Below are 22,991 nucleotides of genomic sequence, written 5' to 3'. Positions count from 1 at the left end.
TCTTCTTTTTAAATAGACTGTTTGGATTGCACAAGAAAGTCATCAATATGGTACACAATTTACTATCCAGTCACGACTCAGACCCACGGTACTCTGACCCCCAGACAAAGGCGAGGGTGGCCATGTTGTATCTACCTCTGATTGGCATTATCATGGAAACTGTTCCTCAGCTCTATGACTTTACAGGTACTTCGTATATTTAAAACATCTTAAAGGAAATCTCAGTGTTGCAAAGTATTAGAAATATTTCGAGGCTAAAGATCTTATTTTAGGAAAAGAAATACAAGGAAATGTACACTGGCATAAATAAACTGTAAATATTTAACCATATTACTGAATGACTTTTGACTACATCAGAGAATTCACTGCAAGCTTTCCTCAAGTAGTTCTTACGATGAATTTTAAAATAATGATTTATAGCACTTCTGTACCTGCCTATTAGAAAATAGGTTTTTTGGTATGAGACTGTACTGTTCATCCGAAAAAAATGTATATAAGAAAACACGGCAGATGTCTCCCACCTTCAGTCTCATTTATATTCATATATATATAATTGAAATTAATATTCACCTGAATAACAAAAATTAGGTTTATTGTTAACACTGGGCTAATAAGTTGAAGTTATGTTGCTTTTTAAAAACTAGAACTCACAAAGTTTTATTGCTCTTGCTTTCCATATTTAGAATTTCTTGAATTCCTTCATTTGTCCTAAAGAAAACCCTATAGTTTACATTTAAGAAAACAAAAACGGGGCGCCTGGGTGGCTCAGTCGTTAAGCATCTGCCTTTGGCTCAGGTCATGATCCCGGGGTCCTGGGATCGAGCCCCGCATCGGGCTCCCTGCTCTGCGGGAAACCTGCTTCTCCCTCTCCCATTCCCCCTGCTTATGTTCCCTCTCTTGCTGTGTCTCTCTTTGTCAAATAAATAAACAAAATCTTTAAAAAAAAAAAACATTTACTGAGTACCTATTACATATTAAGAACCTGAACAGAGCTGGTGATACAAAGATAACTAACTCTGTGTCTTTAAGGGACTGGTAGTTGAGTAGTTCAACCAGTATTTTGATGGCCAAAGTGGGCTTCCTAATCTGAAGGCAGAAATGTTTATATTATTATATCTTCTTTGACTAGCAACTTCTCTACAAAACTACAAATTGTTACTGTAGGAATGAGTTAATGTTTAAAATACTGTTTAAAATAAGAAAATCTAATGGTAAATATTACATCTTAACAGGTTTTTCTTTTAAAGAGTAATGGAGAGTAGGAAATTGCATGCTCAATAACTGTTAATTAACCTAAATGGAATTTTGGTTATTTATTTTGGGATTATTTGTTTTTCCAGAAACTCACAATCAACGAGGAAGACCAATCTGTATAGCCCCTGATGACTATGAAAGTGAGAGCGGAAGCATGATAAGCCAGACCGTTGCCATGGCAATTGCAGGAACATCAGTTCCTCAGCTAACAAGGCCTGGCAGCTTCCTCCTTACATCATCGGTAAGAACAACCCTCCTGCAGAAGTTTTTTCTAGAAAGACAGATATTTACAAGGCTGTACCCTTAAATAACAGATTGTTGTATTAGCTGATGCAAGAGTACTCTTGAGTTTCATTTACTTTGTGGAAATATTAAGGTTCTGAGAATATTGCTTATCTTGTACTGAGTTGTTTTAAAAATTATTAATACCTCAAGGTTTATGGTTGCTCTGTATTCCACCATTCAGAATTTTGGAAGTTACCTTATTGTATATGGCCTATTTTCTTTATTTTCAAAATACATTTTGTTCTTCAACCCTAAGAAATATTTTCAGTTGTTTAGCAATTGAGAATATTTTTTTTAATCTCTGAAGATTTATACTGTTTCATGTTTAATAAAATTGATAGGTACTCTGCCCCTGTAATTTTTGCCCCTTTAAAGAGGGAAGGATATGGGAGCAGAGAGGAAACAAACTTCCAGTAGGGCAAGATCAAGTTCTAAAAGACTTTCTTTCAGAAAAATGCAATAGTACTTGTGGAAGCTGTCCTGACAACTTCAAGTTTTATTGAGATAGTTTACATATCAAAACATTCACCCATTTTAAGTGTACAGTGTCATGGTTTTTAATGTATTTACAGAGCTGTATGGCCACCACCCCAGTCTAAGTTTAGAGTATTTCCATCATCCCAAGAAGAATGCTTAGGCCTATTAAGAGCCACTCCCTATTTCCCCCCATCCCTAGGCAGCAACTGACCTACTTTCACTGTGTATCTATATAGATTTGCCTATTCTGGACATTTCATATAAATGGAATTATACACTGTGATCTTTTGTGTCTGGCTTCTTTGACTACACGTAAAGTTTTTGAGTTTCAGCCATGTTGTAATGTGCATCAGCACATCTTTTTTTTTTTTTCTTAATTGCCAAGTAATACTCTTGCCAGATTTTTATCCGTTTGTCAGGCTATGAACCTTTGGATCCTTTCCAGTTTTTGGGCTGTTAAGAATAATGCTGCTGTCAACATTTGTGTGCACATATGTTTTTATTTCTCTTAAGTAGATATCTAAAAGTGAATTTGCTGGGTCATATGGTATCTCTGTGTGTAACATTTTCAGACACTTCTAAATTCTTTTAAAAGTGGCTTCCCCATTTTACATTCAGCAATAAATGAAAATTCCTGTTTCTCAAATCCTCTCAAATCCTCACCAACACTTGTTACTATCTCTTTTTTTATTGTAACCACCTTGGTATAGAGTAGTATCTCATTGTGGTTTTGATTTGCATTTCCCTAATGTCTACTAATGTTGAGCATCTGTTCATTTGTTTACTGACACATCTTTTTTGTGTGTCTTATTTAGAGAAAAGTTCATCCATCTTCCTTGCCATTTTAGTATTGTGTTACTCATTTTCTTGTTACCAGGTTGAAAGAGTTCTTCATATATTCTGAGTACAAATCCCTTATTAGATAGGTGATTTGCAAGTATCTTCTCCCATTCTGTGTATTATCTTTTTGCTTTCTTGATGGTGTCTTTTGAAGTGCACAAGTTTTTAATTTTGCTGAATTCCAATTTATCAATTTTCTTTTATCACTTGTACTTTATATATTTTATATGTATAATATCAAAAGTACATGCACAATTAAGGTATCATAATAGAAGAAACAATAGTGTACCCACCACCCAGCTTCAGAAATAGAACATTGCAAATTCCTTGAAAGTTCCCAGTCTGCCCTCAGTTCAGTCCCTGTCTCCGCCCAAAATGACCACTGTGGTCAATTTTGTTGACCTTCCTTTTCATTTTTTAAAACTTCTCTTATGTGAAATATACTACATATTAAAAAGTACATGAAACATAAATGTACAAATTTATAAAATATTGTAAAATGAACACCTTTGTAACCACCACTCAGGACAAAATATAGACTGTTGGCTGCCTTTCAGAAATCTCTAGCATGCTCTTACCCACCACAGCTATCCACCAAGCTGCCCTCTATCCTGACTAATGAAGTAATTGCTTAATTTTGCTTATAGTTTTATCATTCAACTTTGCACCCCTAAACATTGTAATTTAGTTTTGTTATATTTTTAATTTTCATCCATGTTATAAAATGTAGCTATAATTTACTGATTTTCATTTCTGTATGTCTTTAAATTGTCTGTCTATAGATTAATTTATTTACCTCTTCTTGTCTTAGATGCATAAATGGCTTCTGGTCTTTGGTTATTTCAAATAGTAATCCTATAGATTTCTTTACATGTATGGTGTGTGTGTATGTGTGTGTGTATATACACTTTTATTTAGGTTATTTCCTAGGAGTAGAATTTGCTGGGTTATAGAATATGTATGTATCTTTATACCAGATATACCTGGGTATTTTTCCAAAGGGTTTGTCTCAATTGAGACATATGAGAGTTTCCATTCTTTCACATGTTCATCAGCATTTAGATCTTTCAGACTTGAAAATTTTTGTCAATCTGGTAATTTATAGTTGTATCTCATTTCAGTTTTCGTTTTCCTGATGCCTTATGAGGGTATGCACTTCTTCATATACATGTTGGCCATTTGAATTTTCTCTTTTGAGGTTCTAGAGTTTTTCCCATTTGCCATTTGGTTGTCTGCCTTTCATGATTGTATATTAATGGATTTTGTGGGCTGTAATTTAAGATTTGTGTATTTATGCTTGTAGGTAAAATTGTTTGTAATATTTTTCTCATAATGTTCTTTACAGGTTTTGGAATCAGGGTTAGGTCAGCCAATTTAAATTTAAAAGGGAATTTACCCTTTTATTCTGTTCTCCGTGAGGACTTGTTTAAAATTGGAGTTATTTCTTCCTGGAATATTTGGAGAACCTGTGGGTGATGCCATCTGTACTTGTAGTTTTCTTTTTTGAAAGTTTAAAAATTACTGATTTAATTTCTTTAATGACTGTAAGACTGTTCGAGTTTTCTATTTCCTTTTACACTGATTTTTGTAAATTTTACTCTAGTAGAAATTAAAATTTATTGGCATACGAAGTTCAGGTATCTTCTGTAATCTTTTTAAAGTCTGTGCCATCTGTAGTAGAGATAAGTGGTTTCATTTCTGTGACTGGCTTTTAGTACCCTTTGTCTTACATCAGTCTCAACAGAAATTTGTGTATATCTTTAGTCTTCAAAAAACCAGTTTGGGGGCATGTTGATCCTCACTTTTGAATGTTTATCTTCTTTATTTACTGTCTTCTATTTTCTTCGGATTTATATTGTTCTTTTTCTAACGTCTTGAGATGGCTGCTTAACTCACTAATTTTTATCATTTCTTCTTTGGTACATATTATAAGCCTGTACATTTTCCTTTAATCATTGTTTTAGTTACATGCCACAGTTTATATGTAGCATTTTTATTATTCAGTTCAAAAACATATCTAAATTGCATTATGATTTTTTCTGGAATTTTAGGCTGTAAGTTAAGTTTTTGTTTTAAAATATCTAGTCAGACATGAACAGACATTTCTCCAAAGAAGACCTACAAACGGCCAACAGACACATGAAAAAATGCTCAACATCACTCGGCATCAGAGAAATACAAATCAAAACCACAATAAGATAGCACCTCACACTGGTCAGAATGGCTAAAATTAACAAGTTAGGAAACAAATTGATGTTGGTGAGGATGCAGAGAAAGGGGAACCCTCTTACACTGTTGGTGGTAATGCAAGCTGGTGCAGCCACTCTGGAAAACATGGAGGTTCCTAAAAAAGTTAAAAATAGAGCTACCTACGACCCACCAATTGCACTACTAGGTATTTATCCAGAGGATACAAACATAGTGATTTGAAAGGGCCCATGCACCCCAATGTTTATAGCAGCAGTGTCCACAATAGCCAAACTATGGAAAGAGCCCAGATGTCTGTCGACAGATGAATGGATAAAGAAGTTGTGTACACACACACACACACACACACACACACACACAGGAATATTACTCAATCATCAAAAAGAATGAAATCTTGCCATTTGCAATGAATGGATGGAACTAGAGAGTTTTATGCTAAGCAAAATGAGTCAGAGAAAAACAAATACATGATTTCAGTCTTGTGGAATTTAAGAAACAAAAACAGATGAACATAGGGGAAGGGAGGGGAAAAATAAAATAAGATGAAAACGGAGAGGGAGAAAAACCATAAGAAACTCTTAACAATAGGAAAAAACTGAGGGTTACTGGAGGGGAGGTAGGTGGGAGGATGGGGTAATTAGGTGATGTCCATTAAGGAGGACACTTGATAAAATGAGCACTGGGTGTTGTATGCAACTGATGAATCACTAAATTCTACCCCTGAAACTAATAATGCAGTATATGTTAACTAAATTGAATTTAAATAAAAAATTTTTAAAAAGTTCTAGTCATAGGGTGGGGCACCTGGGTGGCTCAGATGGTTAAGCGTCTGCCTTCGGCTCAGGTCATGATCCCAGGGTCCTGGGATCGAGTCCCACATCGGGCTCCCTGCTTCTTGGGAGCCTGCTTCTCCCTCTGCCTCTCTCTCTCTGTCTCTCATGAATAAATAAATAAAATCTTAAAAAAAAAAAAAAAGCATCCAACTTTTGATTTTAGCTCAGGTCATGATCTCAGGGTTGTGAGATCGAACCCCGCATTAGACTCCGTGGTGGCAGAATATAGAGCCTGCTTAAGATTTGATGTCTCCCTCTGCAGCCCCATATTTATTTATTTATTTGTGTGTGTGTGTATGTAGTCATAGGAAAATTTTTCATAATCCCCATGTTTCTGATTTTGGCCTGATTTTATAATCAGAGAACTTTGTGTAATTTCAGTTATATTTGTAGTAACTGGTTTTATGGTCTCGTATATAGTCAGTTTTTGCAAACAGCTCGTGTATTTGAAAATGCATATTCTTCATTGTCCTATATTTGTCCATTATACCTATTATTTCAAATTTATTAATCTTATTGTTTAAACCTTTTTTTCTTTTTACTGAATTCTGTCTGCTTCTTCTAATACCCCACTATAATCATGGTTTTTTTTAATAACTTGTCATTTTGTCAGGTTTAGTTTCCTTTGAGGTCTTATTATGAACTAATTTTAAATTACATTTTTTGATGGATTGCATCTTTTATCAATATGAACTATAGTACTCTTTTTTTTTTTTGCCTTCAAGTCTACTTTTGTATATTAGTATAGTTATGCTAGGTTTCTTCTGAGATATGAGTTTTTCACCTTTTACTCTCAACATTTTTTTCTTACGTTTTAAATGTTTGAAACTTATGTTTTGGATGTCTTTTATAAGTAGCATGTAGTTAGATTTTGTTTTAAATTTTTAAAATCTGTTTATTTTTGTCTCACTAGAGTTTTTTAAAATCCATTTAATTTAGTATAACTAAATTTAATGTAATTTAATGTACTTAACATTTTTAATTTTAATTGTCCCATCCCTTCTGTCTCTTTTGTCTCCTTTATTGTCTTGTATTTTTTTTTCTCCTTCCATTTTTTCCTCATTTTACTTTTTCCTTTCTACTAGTTTGGAAGTTAAACATTCTGTTTGTATTCTTTTTGTGATTGTATTACAAATCACAGTATGCTTCTTTGAATTAAAGTCCACTCTAATTTACCTTTACCTTCACATTGGTTAATAGAAGCTCTCAGAACAGGTTGCCGATTTATTTACCTTTCTCCCTACTTAAATGCTATTTTCAGGCATTTTTAATTGTATATATCATTAAACCTCAAAAAACATTGTTACTACTTTTATGGCTATAGAAATTTAATTATCATTTAGATTTGTCCATGTGTTCACCACTGTATTTGCTCTTTTCCCAAATTTGTAACCTTTCATTAGAAATATTTTTCTTCTTTTTGAAATATATCCTTTAGAATTTTCTGTGCTATGGTGATGAGCTCTGTGTTTCCTTGAAAAATGTGTGACCTTCATTCTTAAGGTTTTTGTTTTTGTTTTTTTGAAATAGCATCTAAGTTTCCTGTTTTCTTCCAGCTTGCGAAGGGCATTGTCTCTACTGTGTTCTCATTTCCATTGCTGATTTTTTTCCCCCTCTTCTTTATGATGTTCTCCCTAGAATTGGTCTTCTGTGGTTTCACTCTGTTCCATCTAGTTTTGAATATTTATCCCGCTTGGTATTTTTTGGACTTCTTAAATCAGTGGTTCAGCATCTTTCTTCAGTTCTATGAAATGCTCAATTATTATATGCCCAAATATGTCCTCTTCTCCATTCTGTCTCTCCTCTTTTTGCATTCCAATTCAACATACATTAGTCCTCTTTATCTCATCCTCTGTGTCTCTGCTCTTGTTTTGTATAGCCCCTCTTTTTGTTGACCTGTGCTTCATGCTGGGTTGTTTCTTTTGATCTGTCTTCCAGTTTATTAGTTCTCTCCTTAGCTGTATCTAATATTACATTAAACCAATCCATTGGGTTCTTAATTCGGTTATTGTATAATTTGGCTAAGTGAATTTATGTAGGTGAACTCACTTACATGTGCATGCATCCATGAGAGGTAGTGAACATAGAAAAGTGCTCGATCTCTCTATAGAGCCACACTTTCTGCATTTGAATCTTGGTCCCACTATTTACTGCAAAATACCTGTATAAAATACTTCTTGGTGTTTTGGTTTTCTTGTCTATAAGATGGTTTAAGTAACAATATTTATCTCTTTGGATGGGTGCGAGGAATACATAAGCTCATATGCATAAAGTTTTCAGTACAGTGAAGAGCACAGAGTAAGCGTCATACAAGAGTCAGCTGCCATCATTTTCATCATCCGGGACAGCAGAGGGATTAAGGGTAGTAGTTGAGATCATGACACCAGTGGTTAAGTACTTCCTTTGTCTTTTTCTCTCAACATCCCTCCCACTGCTTTCTTCTTATTATTTAATATATTTACTTCACCAAATATTAGAATGTAGTATAATAGACAAATATAGAAGAATATAAGATTTGGTGTCTGGTTAACCTGGACTAAAATCCTGGCTTACTTTCTAGCTTTTCATTTCCTTACCTGTAAACTAGAAATAACCGTAGTTAGTACCATCTCATAAAATCATTGTGAGCATTAAATATGAAAAAATGATTGGCATAGTGTCTGGCACATTTCAAATTTTGTTATGTTTTGTCATCATTGTCATTGTTATTGTCATCCTGTATTCTTGTCTGTAAAACTGAGATGATACAACTCCCTTGGTAATATTGTTGGAGGACTGAATGAAATAACGTATGGAAAGAGCTTAGCATGATGACTGGAGCAGAATAAATACGGAATAAATGGTATTGTAGACAAGTTTTTATTCTTAGTTTTTCGTTTATGTTTCACATACTGTATACAGTTGCAACAGTATATAAGTATATGAAGACTGAAAATAGCACCTTCACCTTATCTGCTCTAACAGTGGCCCTTGAGAGGAAACTGTGGTTCTCTAAACCTGATCAACATTTTTTATTACTTTCTATTCTTATATCACTTTTACTGAGTGCTTTTTTCCTTTTACCATATTACATCAGACATGATGAAAATAGATACATTAGTTTTAATAGTAGGATCTTTTAGCTTTGTCCCTTGATGTTTATTTGTTGTCTGCTGGAAGCACTACCATAAATTAAAACAATCTTTCAATCCTGGGAAAAGTTTATTAAAATTCAGGACCTTAAGTTTAAAGTTCTCTGTGACTTATTCAGGGATTGTCTAAATCAAATGGTGGGGCTTTTTTTAAAGATTTTATTTATCAGAGAGAGAGAGAGGGAGAGAAAGAGAGAGCCTGTTCTCACAAGTGGGCGGGGGAGGGGCAGAGGGAGAAGGAGAAGCAGGCTCCCCACTGAGCAGGGAGCCTGAGGCAGTTGTTGATCCCAGGACCGTGAGATCATGACCCAAACCAAAGGCAGACGCTTAACCGACTGAGCCACCCAGATGCCTCTTCAAATGGTTCTTTATAAATATTTGCTTTTTAAAGCAATTTTTGTTTTATTGTATTTAGAAGAAAACACCTAACAACCCCCCAAAAGAAATGGCCATTGATCAGTCTGTCTCATTCTACTATTCTTTATTTTCAGAGTGGCAGGCAACACACTACCTTTTCAGCAGAATCCAGTCGGAGCCTTTTGATTTGTCTACTTTGGGTTCTCAAGAATGCAGATGAGACGGTTCTACAAAAGTGGTTTACAGATCTCTCAGTCCTACAGCTAAACCGGCTACTAGATTTGCTTTATCTCTGTGTATCTTGCTTTGAATACAAAGTAAGTGATCGCTATGCCATTGCAGAGAAGAATGAGAAAGCAAACGTCATGTGGAAAAGGAAGAACAAAAGTTCCTCAGTGTCTCTTCTTTTCTAATGTTCAAATTTTAGGGAAAGAAAGTGTTTGAAAGAATGAATAGTTTGACCTTTAAGAAATCAAAAGACATGAGAGCAAAGCTTGAAGAAGCTATTCTTGGGAGCATAGGTGCTAGGCAAGAAATGGTGCGCCGAAGCCGAGGACAGCTTGGTACGTACACAATATCTTCTCCTTCTGGTGAGAATTTTTTCAGTTTCCTTGAACTATATATTATAGTGATCATTGTTGCAATTCTTCAAAGATTCTACACTCTTTTAAGTGTTTTTCATTTTTTGTTTGTTTGTTTTAGAAAGGAAGGGGGGTGAGGAGCAGAGGGAGGACAGAATCTTAAGCAGGCTCCACGCATGGAGCCTGACGCAGGGCTTGATCTCACAACCGTGAGATCGTCACCTGAGCTGAAATCAGGAGTCAGATGCTTAACTGACTGAGCCACCCAGGCGCCGCTTAAAAAGTGTTTTGAATGAAACAGTGAATTTACTTGAGTAACCACTTCTCTGTAGGAATTCAAATTAGAATTCTAAACAGGGTGAACATATTTCCTGATTTGTTCTGGAGAGTCCCGGTTTATTACTGTTGCCCTTGTGTGATTATTAATAGCATTCCCCCCCCCTTAAGACTTTTTAAAAGCAGTTTTAGGTTCACAGCAAAACTGAGCTAACAGTACAGAGATTTCCCATCTACTCCCTAACACACATGCATTGCCTTCCCCGCTGTCGACATCCCCCGCCAGAGTGATGACTTGTTAGACTGATGACTTGTTAGACTTGGTATTGAACCAGCACTGACACATCATTATCACCCAAAGTCCGTACTTGACATTATGGTTCAGTCTTAGTGTCCTACTTCCTACATGGCGTCACTTTTTACTCTTAAAAATTTCCTATTTGGCACAATAAATTAAAATACCCAGCATTTAAGGGAAATATATTGTCCGTCAGACTCAAATGTCAGGGAGAGAAACAGGTTAATAGCATTTGAGGCCTGTTTCTAATCCCAAGTACTGCTATCCATTAGCCATATAACCTTGGCCAAGCCACTTAATCTCACTTTCCTTTTCCTCATCCACTTGTGATTGTTTTGAGAACTTAGAAGGTAGTTTAGCTGATCTTATCATATTTGTAGTGACTGTGTGTGTAAACATTTCCTAAATTCTAAAGTGACAAATAATAGTGTTGCTGAGAGTTCCTTAAGGTCAGGGACATGGTTTAGACATCTGTGTATATGACACATGCTAATAGTTCAATATATTATGCACATTTACGTGAATATTTTTAATGTTTTCTGATAGGCCATAAACACATAAACACGTAGACATCATTTATCTATGTAAACTTAAATATCTTTTATATGCTATCCAGTATATTTGGAATTTCATAAGAATACAAAACCTTTGCCTTTGGAATTAAGAGAACCATTTTTTTTTCACTTTCAGTTTATATACAGTCTACAGTGTACTTAACAGATTTTCTTTTAACTCCTTTATTACATACAACAACCCTCTAAAATATGAAAATGAACTTTTATTTAGGTCATTTAATTATCACCCAAATCAATGAATGATCATCCCTACCTTTAAGTTAAAGAAAATGAAACTCGGGACGCCTGGGTGGCTCAGTCGGTTGAGTGGCTGCCTTCGGCTCAGGTCATGATCCCAGGGATCTGGGATTGAGTCCCACATTGGGCTCCTTGCTCGGCGGGGAGCCTGCTTCTCCCTCTGCCTGCCTCTCGCCCTGCTTGTGTTCTGTCTCTCTCTCTGACAAATAAATAAATAAAATCTTTAAAAAAAAAAAGAAAAAATGAAACTCACCAGAGGTAAATAACTTGCCTAAGATCATAAACTATGTGACAGAACCAGGCTCTTTTGACTTCCAGGGTAGTTCTCTGTATTATACCACAGCTCTTTCTAAGGTTTAATGTCAGAGAGAGTGGAACTGTTAAGTGTATGTTACGTTTTTAAGCCTGTGGCCTTAGGACAGCTATCTTTGAATATAAGAATTGAAGTTCTCTATGTGGAATCTAAAATAAGTAAATGAATAAATTCATAGATACAGAGAATGGATAGGCGGTTGCCCTGGGTGTGGGGTGAGGGATGGGCAGAGTGGATGGAGGAGGTCAAGCAGTATAGACTTCCGGTTATAAAACACATAAGTACTAGGGATGTAATGTACAGCATGGTGCCTACAGTTAATACTGCATGGTATGTTTGAAAGTTACTAAGAGAGTATGTCTTAAGGTCTCATCATAAGAAATTATGTGTGGTGATGGATGTTAACTAGATTTATAGTAGTGATCATTTCATAATGTATACATATATTGAATCATATTATGCACCTGAAACTAAAATAATGTTATATGTCAATTAATCTTATTTTTTTTTAAGATTTTATTTATTTATTTATTTGACAGAGAGAGACACAGAGAGGGAACACAAGCAGGGGGAGAGGGAGAGGGAGAAGCAGGCTTCCCGCGGAGCAGGGAGCCCGATGTGGGGCTTGATCCCAGGACCCTGGGATCATGACCTGAGCCGAAGGCAGACACTTAATGACTGAGCCACCCAGGCGCCCCAATCTGATTTTTTTTTAAATTAAAGTTCTTAGAAAAATTAAGCCTTTGCGATTCTTATTTATGTTTGGACATACAAGTTACATCACCTAATGATAGACATTCTTAGCTAAGAGATGAGAGACAGTTTCATGGGGGTAAAAAAGTTAATGATGAAAATGTAAATAGATCCCAGATATCAGTTTTGTTAACTGTGTAAAGATAGGCATATGTTTTTTTGTTTTATTTTACAAAATATTTTGAAGATAGAGATTTCACAATAAAAAAAAAGGGAGATAAGGGAAGGGAGAGAAAGTAGAAGAAATATCCCAGACATGTCCTTTATTGTGTGACAGATTTGTCTCATTATTTTTAAAATTTCTATTTGAACTCTGAATTTTTACTTTTTTTTTTTTTTTTCCATCCTCCTAACCAATTTTAAGTCTTGGGTTTTTCAAAAAGGAGCGTTAGTTTTCTAGCTGAAATTCTGAAATCATGGCTGATTCCATCATTTAGGTGTGTATCTCTCCACAATTCTAAATGCCTTCTTCATTTCTGCTGAATTTGTATGAACCAGTTCTGTTGCTGCTACCCCTTACAGGAGCCCCCAGCATTCAGTCTGCTTTCCATCCCAGAAACTTTGGGAGAAAGCCCCCATCTTTCTCCTATCCTGCCTTCTGTGGATCAAAGGAAGTAATTACTTTAGGAATCCTTCTATTTTGCTTATATATTAAACAAAAACTTGTTGAGCTCTCAGTATTGCCAGACACATTGTCAACCCCGAACATAAAAGGGTGAACAAAATAGGCATAATCTCCATTCTTACTTAAGTAGCTTAAATTCTCGTGATCATAAGTGCTAATGGAGAGAAAGAAATACAGCCAATTAAGAGGAAAGAAAGTGTTGGAGAGGGTCACGTGGGTGGCTCAGTCAGTTCAGCGTCTGCCTTCGGCTCAGGTCATGATCTTGGGGTCCTGGGATTGGGGCCCGCCCCACCTTGTCCGGCTCCCTTCTCAGTGGGGATCCTGCTTCTCCCTCTCTCTTTCTGCCCCTCCTCCCTGCTCGTGCTCTTTCTCTCTCTCTTAAATGAATAAAATCTTTTAAAAAAGAAAAAAATGTGTTGGAGAGTTGGGGAAGACCTTTCTGTGGAGATTATGAATGACTGGCCAGTGAAAATTTGTGGGAAGAACAATCGCATAAGAGGAACAATAACTATTGTGGAGGTCCTCAATCAGGAGCATGTAGAGGGAGACTGTATATACAGAGAACACACAGAATGACTGTGGTGGTGTAAGCAGGAAGGAGAGTGGTTGGAAGTAAGATCTTACCATGTGGGGCCTTATAAGTCATGGTTTAGGTTTTGAGAAAATCTGTGTTAAGAAAGTTTGCTTATATAAAAGGGAGCTTGTTTTTTAATATTACATGTAACAAATGTATTTCTTCTATAACTTTTTTTTAAATTTTAATAAGTACTATTGTTAGTTTTTTCCACTTGTGCTGAAGATAAAATGACTATGTATAAAGTGAGCATTGTGCAGTATTTCTTATAAGTTGCAAATATACTTATAGGTGGTCCAAATATATAACATTTTAAAAATGGTTTTGAAATTTATTTGACAGAGAGAAGCCCATCTGGAAGTGCCTTTGGAAGTCAAGAAAATCTGAGGTGGAGAAAGGATATGACTCACTGGCGTCAAAACACTGAGAAGCTTGACAAGTAATATGACCTTCTGTTTTATGTTACTGATGGGCTTGTTGGATTTCAAATGCAGGATGAAAATCACTAATTTTAGTGTTGTTTTTTATATATTAGGTATTCACATCTTAGACAACAAAATACTTATATTTAGTTTTTAAAGTTTAGATTAAAAAAGATTTGGGGGAAGACTTTTTCATGTGGTATAGTAAAGCAAAATGTTACCCATTTTGTTTCCAAATGTGTCTAAATATCCGCCTTCGAATTATTCTGTAATAATTTTTTCATGTATTTTGGGAGTCACAGTGAACTAAATATTTCCAGGTCACCAACAGTTAGAAAGCTAATCTTTGCCCTCTTGGAGCTTAAAATATAATTAAAGAAAGACAAAATACTTCAGGTCTTCTGGTTTTAGCATGAGGTAAATAGGTACACTGACTGACCCTACTGCCAAAAACAACCAAAAATGTACTTCACTGATTCTGGATCTTAAAGGGCTGTACCATCGGTGTAGGGGAAACTAGAAGTAAACCCTTCTCACTGCCTAGGTGACCTTGGGTAAAATTCGTTGGCTTGAAATGTGGCATTGAGTCAAGGGTCTAAAATTTTTCTCTTGAGAATTTGTAATTACAAGTTAGCCCTCAAGTAGGTTGACTGGCCCAATAAATTCTGAGAATATGGTGACCAACTCATTCATGTTTGCCACGTATACCCATGTTCATATCCCAGGGAATCCCACAGTCCTATCCTAAAGCAAACCAGGATGCTTGGTCACCCTACTTAGGAACCATCTTGAGACCAGGCTTTGGAGGATTTTCACAGATAAACTTGCGGAAATACTAGCTCACAGACAGTAGCATCATAAACCCTAGGAAGGACTGTCTTGTGCAAGCCAGCAAAGAGCAAGTCGCAGACTCAGTTCCATATAGATGAGTGTTTGGATTACAAGAAAGTGTCTTAGTCTCTGCAGGCTGCTGTAACAAAATAGGACACACTGCGTTGCTTATAAACAACAGAAATTTATTTCTGACATTTCTGGTGGCTGGGAAGTTCAAGAGTATTTCTGATACAAAATATTGAGAATTTAGATGATAATTTAGAAAAAAATAAGTACTTTCATCTTAAATAAATTGAAAATCCTTGAATTGGTAAGATGAGCACTAAACATTTTGAATGTTGCTTTACATGAAGCAGCCCTAAATCCAAGCCCACATAGCACCACCTAGTGTCCGTGCCGTTCAGAATAAAACAGTGTCCTGTGTTTGCTACATCTCTGAAAGCTAAACATTTATGCTTTCATTGGTATTGTGGGACTGTAATGGGGTGAGAAAATATGTACTGACATGGTTGACAAAATGCAGGGTCAAAGAAAACACTTCTTATTGTGTAAAATATTGTCTTTCTATTCTCTTACAATTTTTCTTTCAGGCAAATATTAAAAAATGGTTCCAAGTTTTTTTCTATGAATCTTAAGACTTAAGTCTTTTTTGCATAGTGGGTCTATGTAAATGTACTTTCTTATAATATTTTATATTAGATCAAGAGCAGAGATTGAGCATGAAGCACTGATTGATGGAAATCTGGCTACTGAAGCAAACCTAATCATTTTGGATACATTAGAGATTGTTGTCCAGGTAAGACACAAACGAGGAATTTCAAGTAAAGACTTGGTAAATTGGGATTGTGCAAAAAGTATTTATTGAGCCATACAATTACACTGAAATATCGGTAGTTCATAAACATTTTTCTTTCTTTTTTTCTCACTTAAATCCTATTCATTCTTTTTTTTTTTTTTAAAGATTTTATTTATTTATTTTTTTGACAGAGAGAGACACAGCGAGAGAGGGAACACAAGCAGGGGGAGTGGGAGAAGGAGAACAGGCTTCCCGCGGAGCGGGGAGCCAGATGCAGGGCTTGATCCCAGGACCCTGGGATCATGACCTGAGCATAAGGCAGACGATTAATGACTAAGCCACCCAGGCGCCCCCTGTTCATTCTTTTTCCCCCTGTTCTTCCCTTATTCAAATCCTGCTCAGCTTCTTTTCCCTGACGTCCTCCTAGATCTTATGTTGTCCTTTTCTATTTTTAAAAACTGTTTTCTTATATTCTGTCTCCCTAACAAAATTGCAGGTACATCTCCATTTTTTTAATCTGTTTTTAAATTGCAGACAGTTTCTGTAACAGAATCCAAAGAGAGCATCCTTGGTGGGGTACTGAAAGTCCTACTGCATAGCATGGCCTGTAACCAAAGTGCAGTTTATCTGCAACACTGTTTTGCTACACAGAGAGCCCTGGTTTCAAAGGTAGGTAATTTTTGAACGTGCAATCTTACCAGACTTTGCTTTCTCTCTTTATGTTGTGTAAGATCATCTAACACAGTCGTTGGTTAATATATTTATAGTTAACATTTTAATAATAGCCTGAGACCCACGATTCTTCTTTTCCTCTTTTCTACTGCTTGCCTTTTTTTTTTTTTTAAGATTTTATTTATTTGAGAGAGAGATAATGAGTGAGAGAGAGCGCGCACATGAGAGAGGGGAGGGTCAGAGGGAGAAGCAGACTCCCTGCTCAGCAGGGAGCCCGATGCGGGACTCGATTCCAGGACTTCAGGATCATGACCTGAGCTAAAGGCAGTCGCTTAACCAACTGAGCCACCCAGGCGTCCCGCTACTGCTTGCCTTTTGTAATTTCTTTCTTATTTGGATCACCCTTAACCAGTTTTGGGCTTAAAAAAACAGTAGTTTTGTTGTGGAGAAGGGCCCCAAATTAATAACTAATTTAAAATATGGGGCTTTCCTTGTTTTCTCTTTATCTCATTCTGTCTGTTCCTTATTAATTTGATTTGTTATTTACACCTTAAATAAGTTCATTCCATTGGCGTTAACTTACCCCATGATGAATGGAAAAGAAGGTACTTTTGTTTGTTCACCTACCGCAAATATTTATTTCTGGTGTTTGTCTTTCCCCGGGAAGTAGGGATATTCTTAAATCTTGAAGGTATCTATTTTATCATAGTCATCTAATGATACGGAATGCGCAGAGCTGTCAGTGGAGGTTTAACCAATGGGTTATAATAAAATCGTTGCAGAATTATTACATGTTGGTTACCGTATTGTTTTGTGCATAGTATCTCGTCTCAGATGCAGTCCTACAATCCCCTGTAGATATTGCTAGGCCCATTTTATGGCTGAGAAAACTGGTCCAGCGTCGCGCTGCTGGCTAATAAGTGACATAGTCAGTACTCAGACCCAATCCGCCTGGCTCTGTGGTCCACATTATCAAGCATTAGCAAATAGCGCGTCACCGTTTTTAAAAACTGGGCTATACCTGCAACTCTCTAGTTCGGGCGCTATTGACCTTCCCCTGGAACTCTGGCTGCGCAAGTTCGGTGTTGGTGGTGATCTGTTGTTACCGTTGTTTTGCGTCGTTTTGGACAGTTCCCCGAACTCTTGTTTGAGGAAGAGACGGAGCAGTGTGCGGACCTGTGCCTGCGCCTTCTGCGGCACTGCAGTAGCAGTGTCGGCCCGATTCGGTCCCATGCCGGCGCCTCGCTGTACCTCCTCATGAGACAGAACTTCGAGATCGGGAACGTAAGTGTTCATCCCTCCGCTCGCAAGGGGCCCGAACTTCTGCAGATGCCTGCTTAGCGTGTGTGGGTGCGGAGCACGGCGTTTTGTGTATTTCGAGCCTGCGCTGTCTTGATACTTCTTATCATGTGGCTCTCTTACAGAAATCCACATCTCCAGTGTGGCTTCCCGTACTACAAATAACCTATAGTAGTACAACTCGGAATATAAATGTATCGCGAGCTTTTGGAAAATCTAATTATTATCATTAGGTAAAATGAAAACACTAATAAAGGAAATGAAAGGTTTTAATGTCTTGGTTTGGTATTTTATGATTATGGGCCAGCCTGAAGAACTCCATGTTTTCATTTAAGTGTTTTGTTTGATAATCTCTTCACGTGTAGTGTTTTTTTTCTAACTTTGAGTCAAACGTATAGTTCATTTATTTTTACTTATGTAAGTATTTAAGGCCTAGCTCCTCCTTCGAGCATTGTTTTTGGTATCTCATTGGTTCTGATATATAGTGTTTTCAGTATTCTTGTTTTGTAGATATTTTTTGTAGTTTCAGTTTGAATTTTTTTTTTTTTAAGATTTTATTTATTTATTTGACAGAGAGAGACACAGTGAGAGAGGGAACACAAGCAGGGGGAGTAGAAGAGGGAGAAGCAGGTTTCCCACAGAGCAGGGAGCCCGATGCGGGGCTCGATCCCAGGACCCTGAGATCACTACCTGAGCGGAAGGCAGACGCTTAACGACTGAGCTACCCAGGCGCCCCCAGTTTGAATTTTTAATCCCAGGAGTTGACAGTCCTTTTTGTTTTAAAGTTTGGATGTTAATTTCTGGTTTTATTTCAATGTGATTATACAATGTTAAATACTGTGTCTCCTTTTTTGTACTGTGGATGTGTAATGTTACACAAGCACTTAAAAAGAGTTTACTTTATTTCAGAGTACTGAGTTAAATATACCTTATTAATTACATTATTTTTCTATATCCTTGTTATTTTGGTCCACTTGGTGGACTGAAGGAGGTGATTTAAAGCCTATGCATTATTTATTTCTCCTCTACCTCTTATTTGGTAAATTGGTATTCATAACTGTTGTATCTTTTGTTACTTTTTTGTTGTTGTTTTGTTTTATTCATCTCTTATGTGGCTAAATACTCTCCTGTAGTTGTTTATGCAAGACAGTTCGTGGGAATAATATTTCCCAAGTTCTTGATTGTTCAGTGTTTTCTGTACTTAAAGGACAGCAAAGATAGTTATGAAGTTTTTTGCCTCAGACTTTGAATGGAAAAAAAGGGGGGGTGGTGGTGAGAAAGACCAGTAAAACATACCAGATAAAGAATACTTAATAGAAAAAAGAAAAAGAGATACTTGAATACCATTTTCTTCTGGCTTTAAATATTGTTATAGAGATATCTGAAGAGAGTCTGCTATTTTCTTCCCTTTTAAATAACTTTTCCCCTCCCAGTTGCTCAAGGGATTCTCTTTAAACTTAAAATTAAATATCTTTTCTAGAATGTATCTTGGTATTGACCAATTTTTGTTAATTTTCTCAGGCACATCATACCTACTTTCAGTTTATTTCAGAAAGTTTTCTTGAATATAAAATTGAATATTTTCTTCCAGGGTTTGGGGTTTTTCTGCTAGGTACCAATTATGCATATGTTGGATCTGTTTTGCTTTACTTTTTTTGTTTTGTTTTGCTTTACTTTTTGCCTATCATTATTTTCTCTTTTCCTTTTTTAACATTTAAAATTTCCATTTATTGTGGTTCTTTTTCTCAGAATTTCTCTGTCCTATATACCTTATGTGCTCTCCATGACATCCTTTCTTTCTTTTTCCAATTTTATCTTTTTTTCTATTTCTTTTTAAATAGTGTCAGCTCACATGTAAGCTCCTATTTTGTGTCCTCTCTTTCTGATTTGTGCTCTTTCCTTGAGTTTATTTCTGCCTTGTTTTCCTTTCTAAAGTTTATACATTTTAATAATTTAAGGCAAAATATTTCATTAGAATTTTCATCTGTTTCATAACATTTTTCTATTAAGTGTTTTTCATCTGGTGAGTTTCACTAATCTTCCCTTTTTTATTACTCAACGTAGAAGGAGTTGGATTGTCTTGGCCCAGGTATTTGTAGGAAGTTCCTTCAGGAATGTGTTTCTCATGGGATTTTGCTATTGTAAACACACCTTGCCTAACTTCCTGAAGTTTCTGGTCAAACCATTTCTAGCCAGTCTTCCCAGATTTTTAGCTCATTTTGTTTTCGAGACAAAGAGCTTTATGACTTCAAAGTGAGTCTCCTATCTGAAAGAAGTATTTTTCCCCATTATTTCTGAAATCTGTGCCCTAGCATCCCTCACTCTTTGCTTTCTTCTCCTTGCCTTCTTTTGAAACTGTATCCTATCTTAGCCTATCTTGGCAACCATTCTGCATTTTTCTAATACATGGATTACATCAGACTCCTCCTTTGATGAAAATAAAGTTTGTGGATTTTTTCCTATTCGTCTTTCATTTTTGTATAAAGTCCAGGAGAAGTAGGAAATTGCTATTTCACACTGTCCCTTTTTAACCGGAAGCCAAGTCCTCATTTCTTAATCAAGAACAGAAGGATCCAGGTACTTTATTGATCCTGTTTAGCTTTTGAAATAAAGTCCCTAAAGTTTGACCACACTTGGAATCTTGTTGGTACATCTTCTGTTGTTTTAGGAAAGCTTTATATAGTAGGATAAAAATAGGTAATTTATCCTCATAGTGTCAGGTAGTACCTCTAATAAGGAATGGGTAATTTAAAACTGGCAGTGATTTATAGTTTATGTATTTGACAGATATTAGAACCAAGTATTGAACTGTGTTCTAGGTACTGTAGTAGGCATTGGGCACACATAGATAAAAGAACAGTTCTTTTTTTTTCTTTTTTTAAAGTAGCTTAACATTTAGTGGGAGAAGAAATGAACAGTGCTCATCTATGAACAGCCAATGTTCATCCTAATAATAGCAAGAAGTACTCTTTCTGTGGTGAGGATATATAAATTCATATTAGGTAAAACACTTAAAACAGTAACTGGCACTGAGCAAATGCTGATAAGTGTTTGCTGTTATTAATATAACGAGAGGTAAGCACAGGGCACTGTGTAAGCACAGAGAAAAATGATTTATGCTCCCAGAGATGCGTTTTCAGAAAGAGGAGATGCTTGAACCAAGGATGAAGAATTGCCTGATCAGAATGATAAATAGGTGGGTAGCACTTTGTAGGTGAATAAAATGGCACATGCATAATTAAAAAGGCATGGAGTCAAGAGAAGGGAACAGGCAAACAGAGAAAGATACTCTTTTAGCACTTCGTGATGGTTCTGGCTGGAAGAGAGAATAGGAAGAGATAAAGTTGTAACTGAAAAGGCCTAGACTGAGCTATCTGTAGGGCAGATACTTGTTTTAGTACTGGTCTTTCAATTCCCACTGTATAGTTTGAGATCTTTACTGAGTCATATACTTGACTTTTATCCTCAAGGCTGTGGTCAGCCATTGGAATATTTTAAGGAGAGGAGTGATATGTTCAGACTTGAAAAATGTACACAAATTTCCCTGATAGTATGTAGAAAATAAACTTGGGTTATGAGAGAAAAGGCCGTAAGATTAATTAAGAAGTTAATGCAGTAATCCAAGTAAGACATGGTAAGGGTGTAAACCATAGCAGTGACCTTGGGAATGGAGAAAGACCAGACTGGAACAGATTGGGGGGAGTGTGGACTGGCTCTGTGGTTTGGATAAGGACAGGGGAGAGTGACAGAGGGATGACTCCTAGATGCTTTTTTGGCCTGAATGACTACAAGAATAGCAGTACCATTTGTTTAATCAATAGGAAAAGAAGGCATATTAGAAATGTTAAAATTGGGGTGCCTATGAGATCCAGATAGAGCCATCTAGTAAAATACTATGGCCTGGAGCTCTAGAGAGAAATAAAAGCGGAAGACCTAGATATTATATCTATACCAATTGAAGGCAAAGAAATGGATGAGGCTGTTCAGAATGACAAGTGAAGAGGTTTCTTGACAGAATCTTTGGGAACACTGGTATTTAAGAAGGGCAATCAAAAAGTAGTGGATATATTTAGGAAAATCAGGATAAAATGGTACCACTGAAGGTTAGGCAGGAAATTTTCAAGGATAAAAAGTAATCAATACATTTAAACATACAGAAATGTCAGGTAGAATATTGATCAGAAAGTATCTTGGATTTGCCTTTACTAGGTTATCCCTGATTAACCTCTTAAAAGTGGTTTCATAGGGAGAAATGGTGGGACAGAAATGAATTTACCCTGTAAAAGGAAGAATGTAAACTACTTCTAAGCATTACTCCAGAGATTCTGCTTTAAGTTACTTCATGCATGATGTGTGTTAAATTACTTTCATCATGGTAATGGACCTAATGAAATGGGCTGGAGGTTAAAGACGACATCTCTCACCACGAATTTTGTGATACAGGTCAAGCTCTATAACCTCATGTGTAAACATAGTGTTATTATTAATAATACATACCTCAAAACAGATTAATGTAAAGTCTTAGGTACAACTTCTAATTCAATTCTAATACATGGCTTTTTTTTTTACTCTGTTTTGTAGCATATTATTCTTGGCAAAATTCTAAGTGTTGGGTCTTATTATAAGGTTTTAAAATAATTTGATTTTAATATGCATATTTCATTACTTTTTAAAAAATATCTTGCTTGGAGTGGTATTTTTTTTTTTTTTTTACTAACCTTTTCATTCAGCAAGTACAAAAAGTAGACTTTTTCCTTAAGTTTTTCTATATTAAGTGCTGACCTGACAATTTCTCTGTTACAGAACTTTGCTAGGGTTAAAATGCAGGTAACCATGTCACTGTCATCCTTGGTGGGCACATCTCAGAATTTTAATGAGGAATTCTTAAGACGTTCTCTAAAGACTATATTGACATATGCTGAAGAAGATCTGGAATTGAGGGAAACGACATTTCCTGATCAGGTCAGAAATGTGACTTTCTAGATCACTAGTTGAAATAGGATGATAAATAGGCACTTTCCAAATTGTTAATTCAAACTTTGGTTTTTACTGGAGGAATCTGTATTTTTCTTTCAATCCATAGATCATATGCCATAGATGGGGTGAATCATTTTGTTTCAATAAGCCATGCTTCCTTCTTGGAAAGCTTAATATCTTTGATATGTAATTCTGTGAATTTGTAACAAATAACAAATAGTAGACCTAGGCAGTATAAACAAATAGGAAGCTTTATGATGAAATATTATTCCCACTTATTAATGAAATAGTAATTGTCCTTAAAAGTGAAGTTTTTACAAACTACCATTGGGAGAATCAGAAACAGAGAAACCTAGGAGAGAATTTCCTTTTGT

The 22,991-nt window shown here is 36.0% G+C and overlaps 1 protein-coding gene across 10 annotated transcripts in view; it reads left to right on the top strand.

The window, feature by feature from the left end:
* The window catches only part of DOCK7 (dedicator of cytokinesis 7), a 210,485-nt gene that overhangs the window by 156,823 nt on the left and 30,671 nt on the right, over positions 1 to 22,991 (top strand). For 5 of the 10 annotated variants that reach the window (XM_081816976.1, XM_031027711.2, XM_081816977.1 and 2 more), the window contains 9 exons: positions 17 to 186; positions 1,341 to 1,495; positions 9,520 to 9,702; positions 9,813 to 9,975; positions 13,960 to 14,056; positions 15,573 to 15,669; positions 16,204 to 16,338; positions 17,473 to 17,625; positions 22,444 to 22,602. In XM_081816976.1, the coding sequence (XP_081673102.1) occupies positions 17 to 186; positions 1,341 to 1,495; positions 9,520 to 9,702; positions 9,813 to 9,975; positions 13,960 to 14,056; positions 15,573 to 15,669; positions 16,204 to 16,338; positions 17,473 to 17,625; positions 22,444 to 22,602 (1,312 nt within the window). Of the gene's footprint in view, positions 1 to 16; positions 187 to 1,340; positions 1,496 to 9,519; positions 9,703 to 9,812; positions 9,976 to 13,959; positions 14,057 to 15,572; positions 15,670 to 16,203; positions 16,339 to 17,472; positions 17,626 to 22,443; positions 22,603 to 22,991 lie in introns of those variants that run through there. The other 5 variants (XM_006732893.3, XM_031027707.2, XM_031027713.2 and 2 more) reach the window with 2 other exon arrangements.

The sequence above is a fragment of the Leptonychotes weddellii genome, chromosome 4 (assembly GCF_054177405.1).
Source record: "Leptonychotes weddellii isolate Sample4059 chromosome 4, ASM5417740v2, whole genome shotgun sequence".
NCBI classification, from domain to species: Eukaryota; Metazoa; Chordata; class Mammalia; order Carnivora; family Phocidae; genus Leptonychotes; species Leptonychotes weddellii.
Note: the sequence above shows the minus strand (reverse complement) of the source record. Positions and strands in the feature narration are given on the sequence as shown.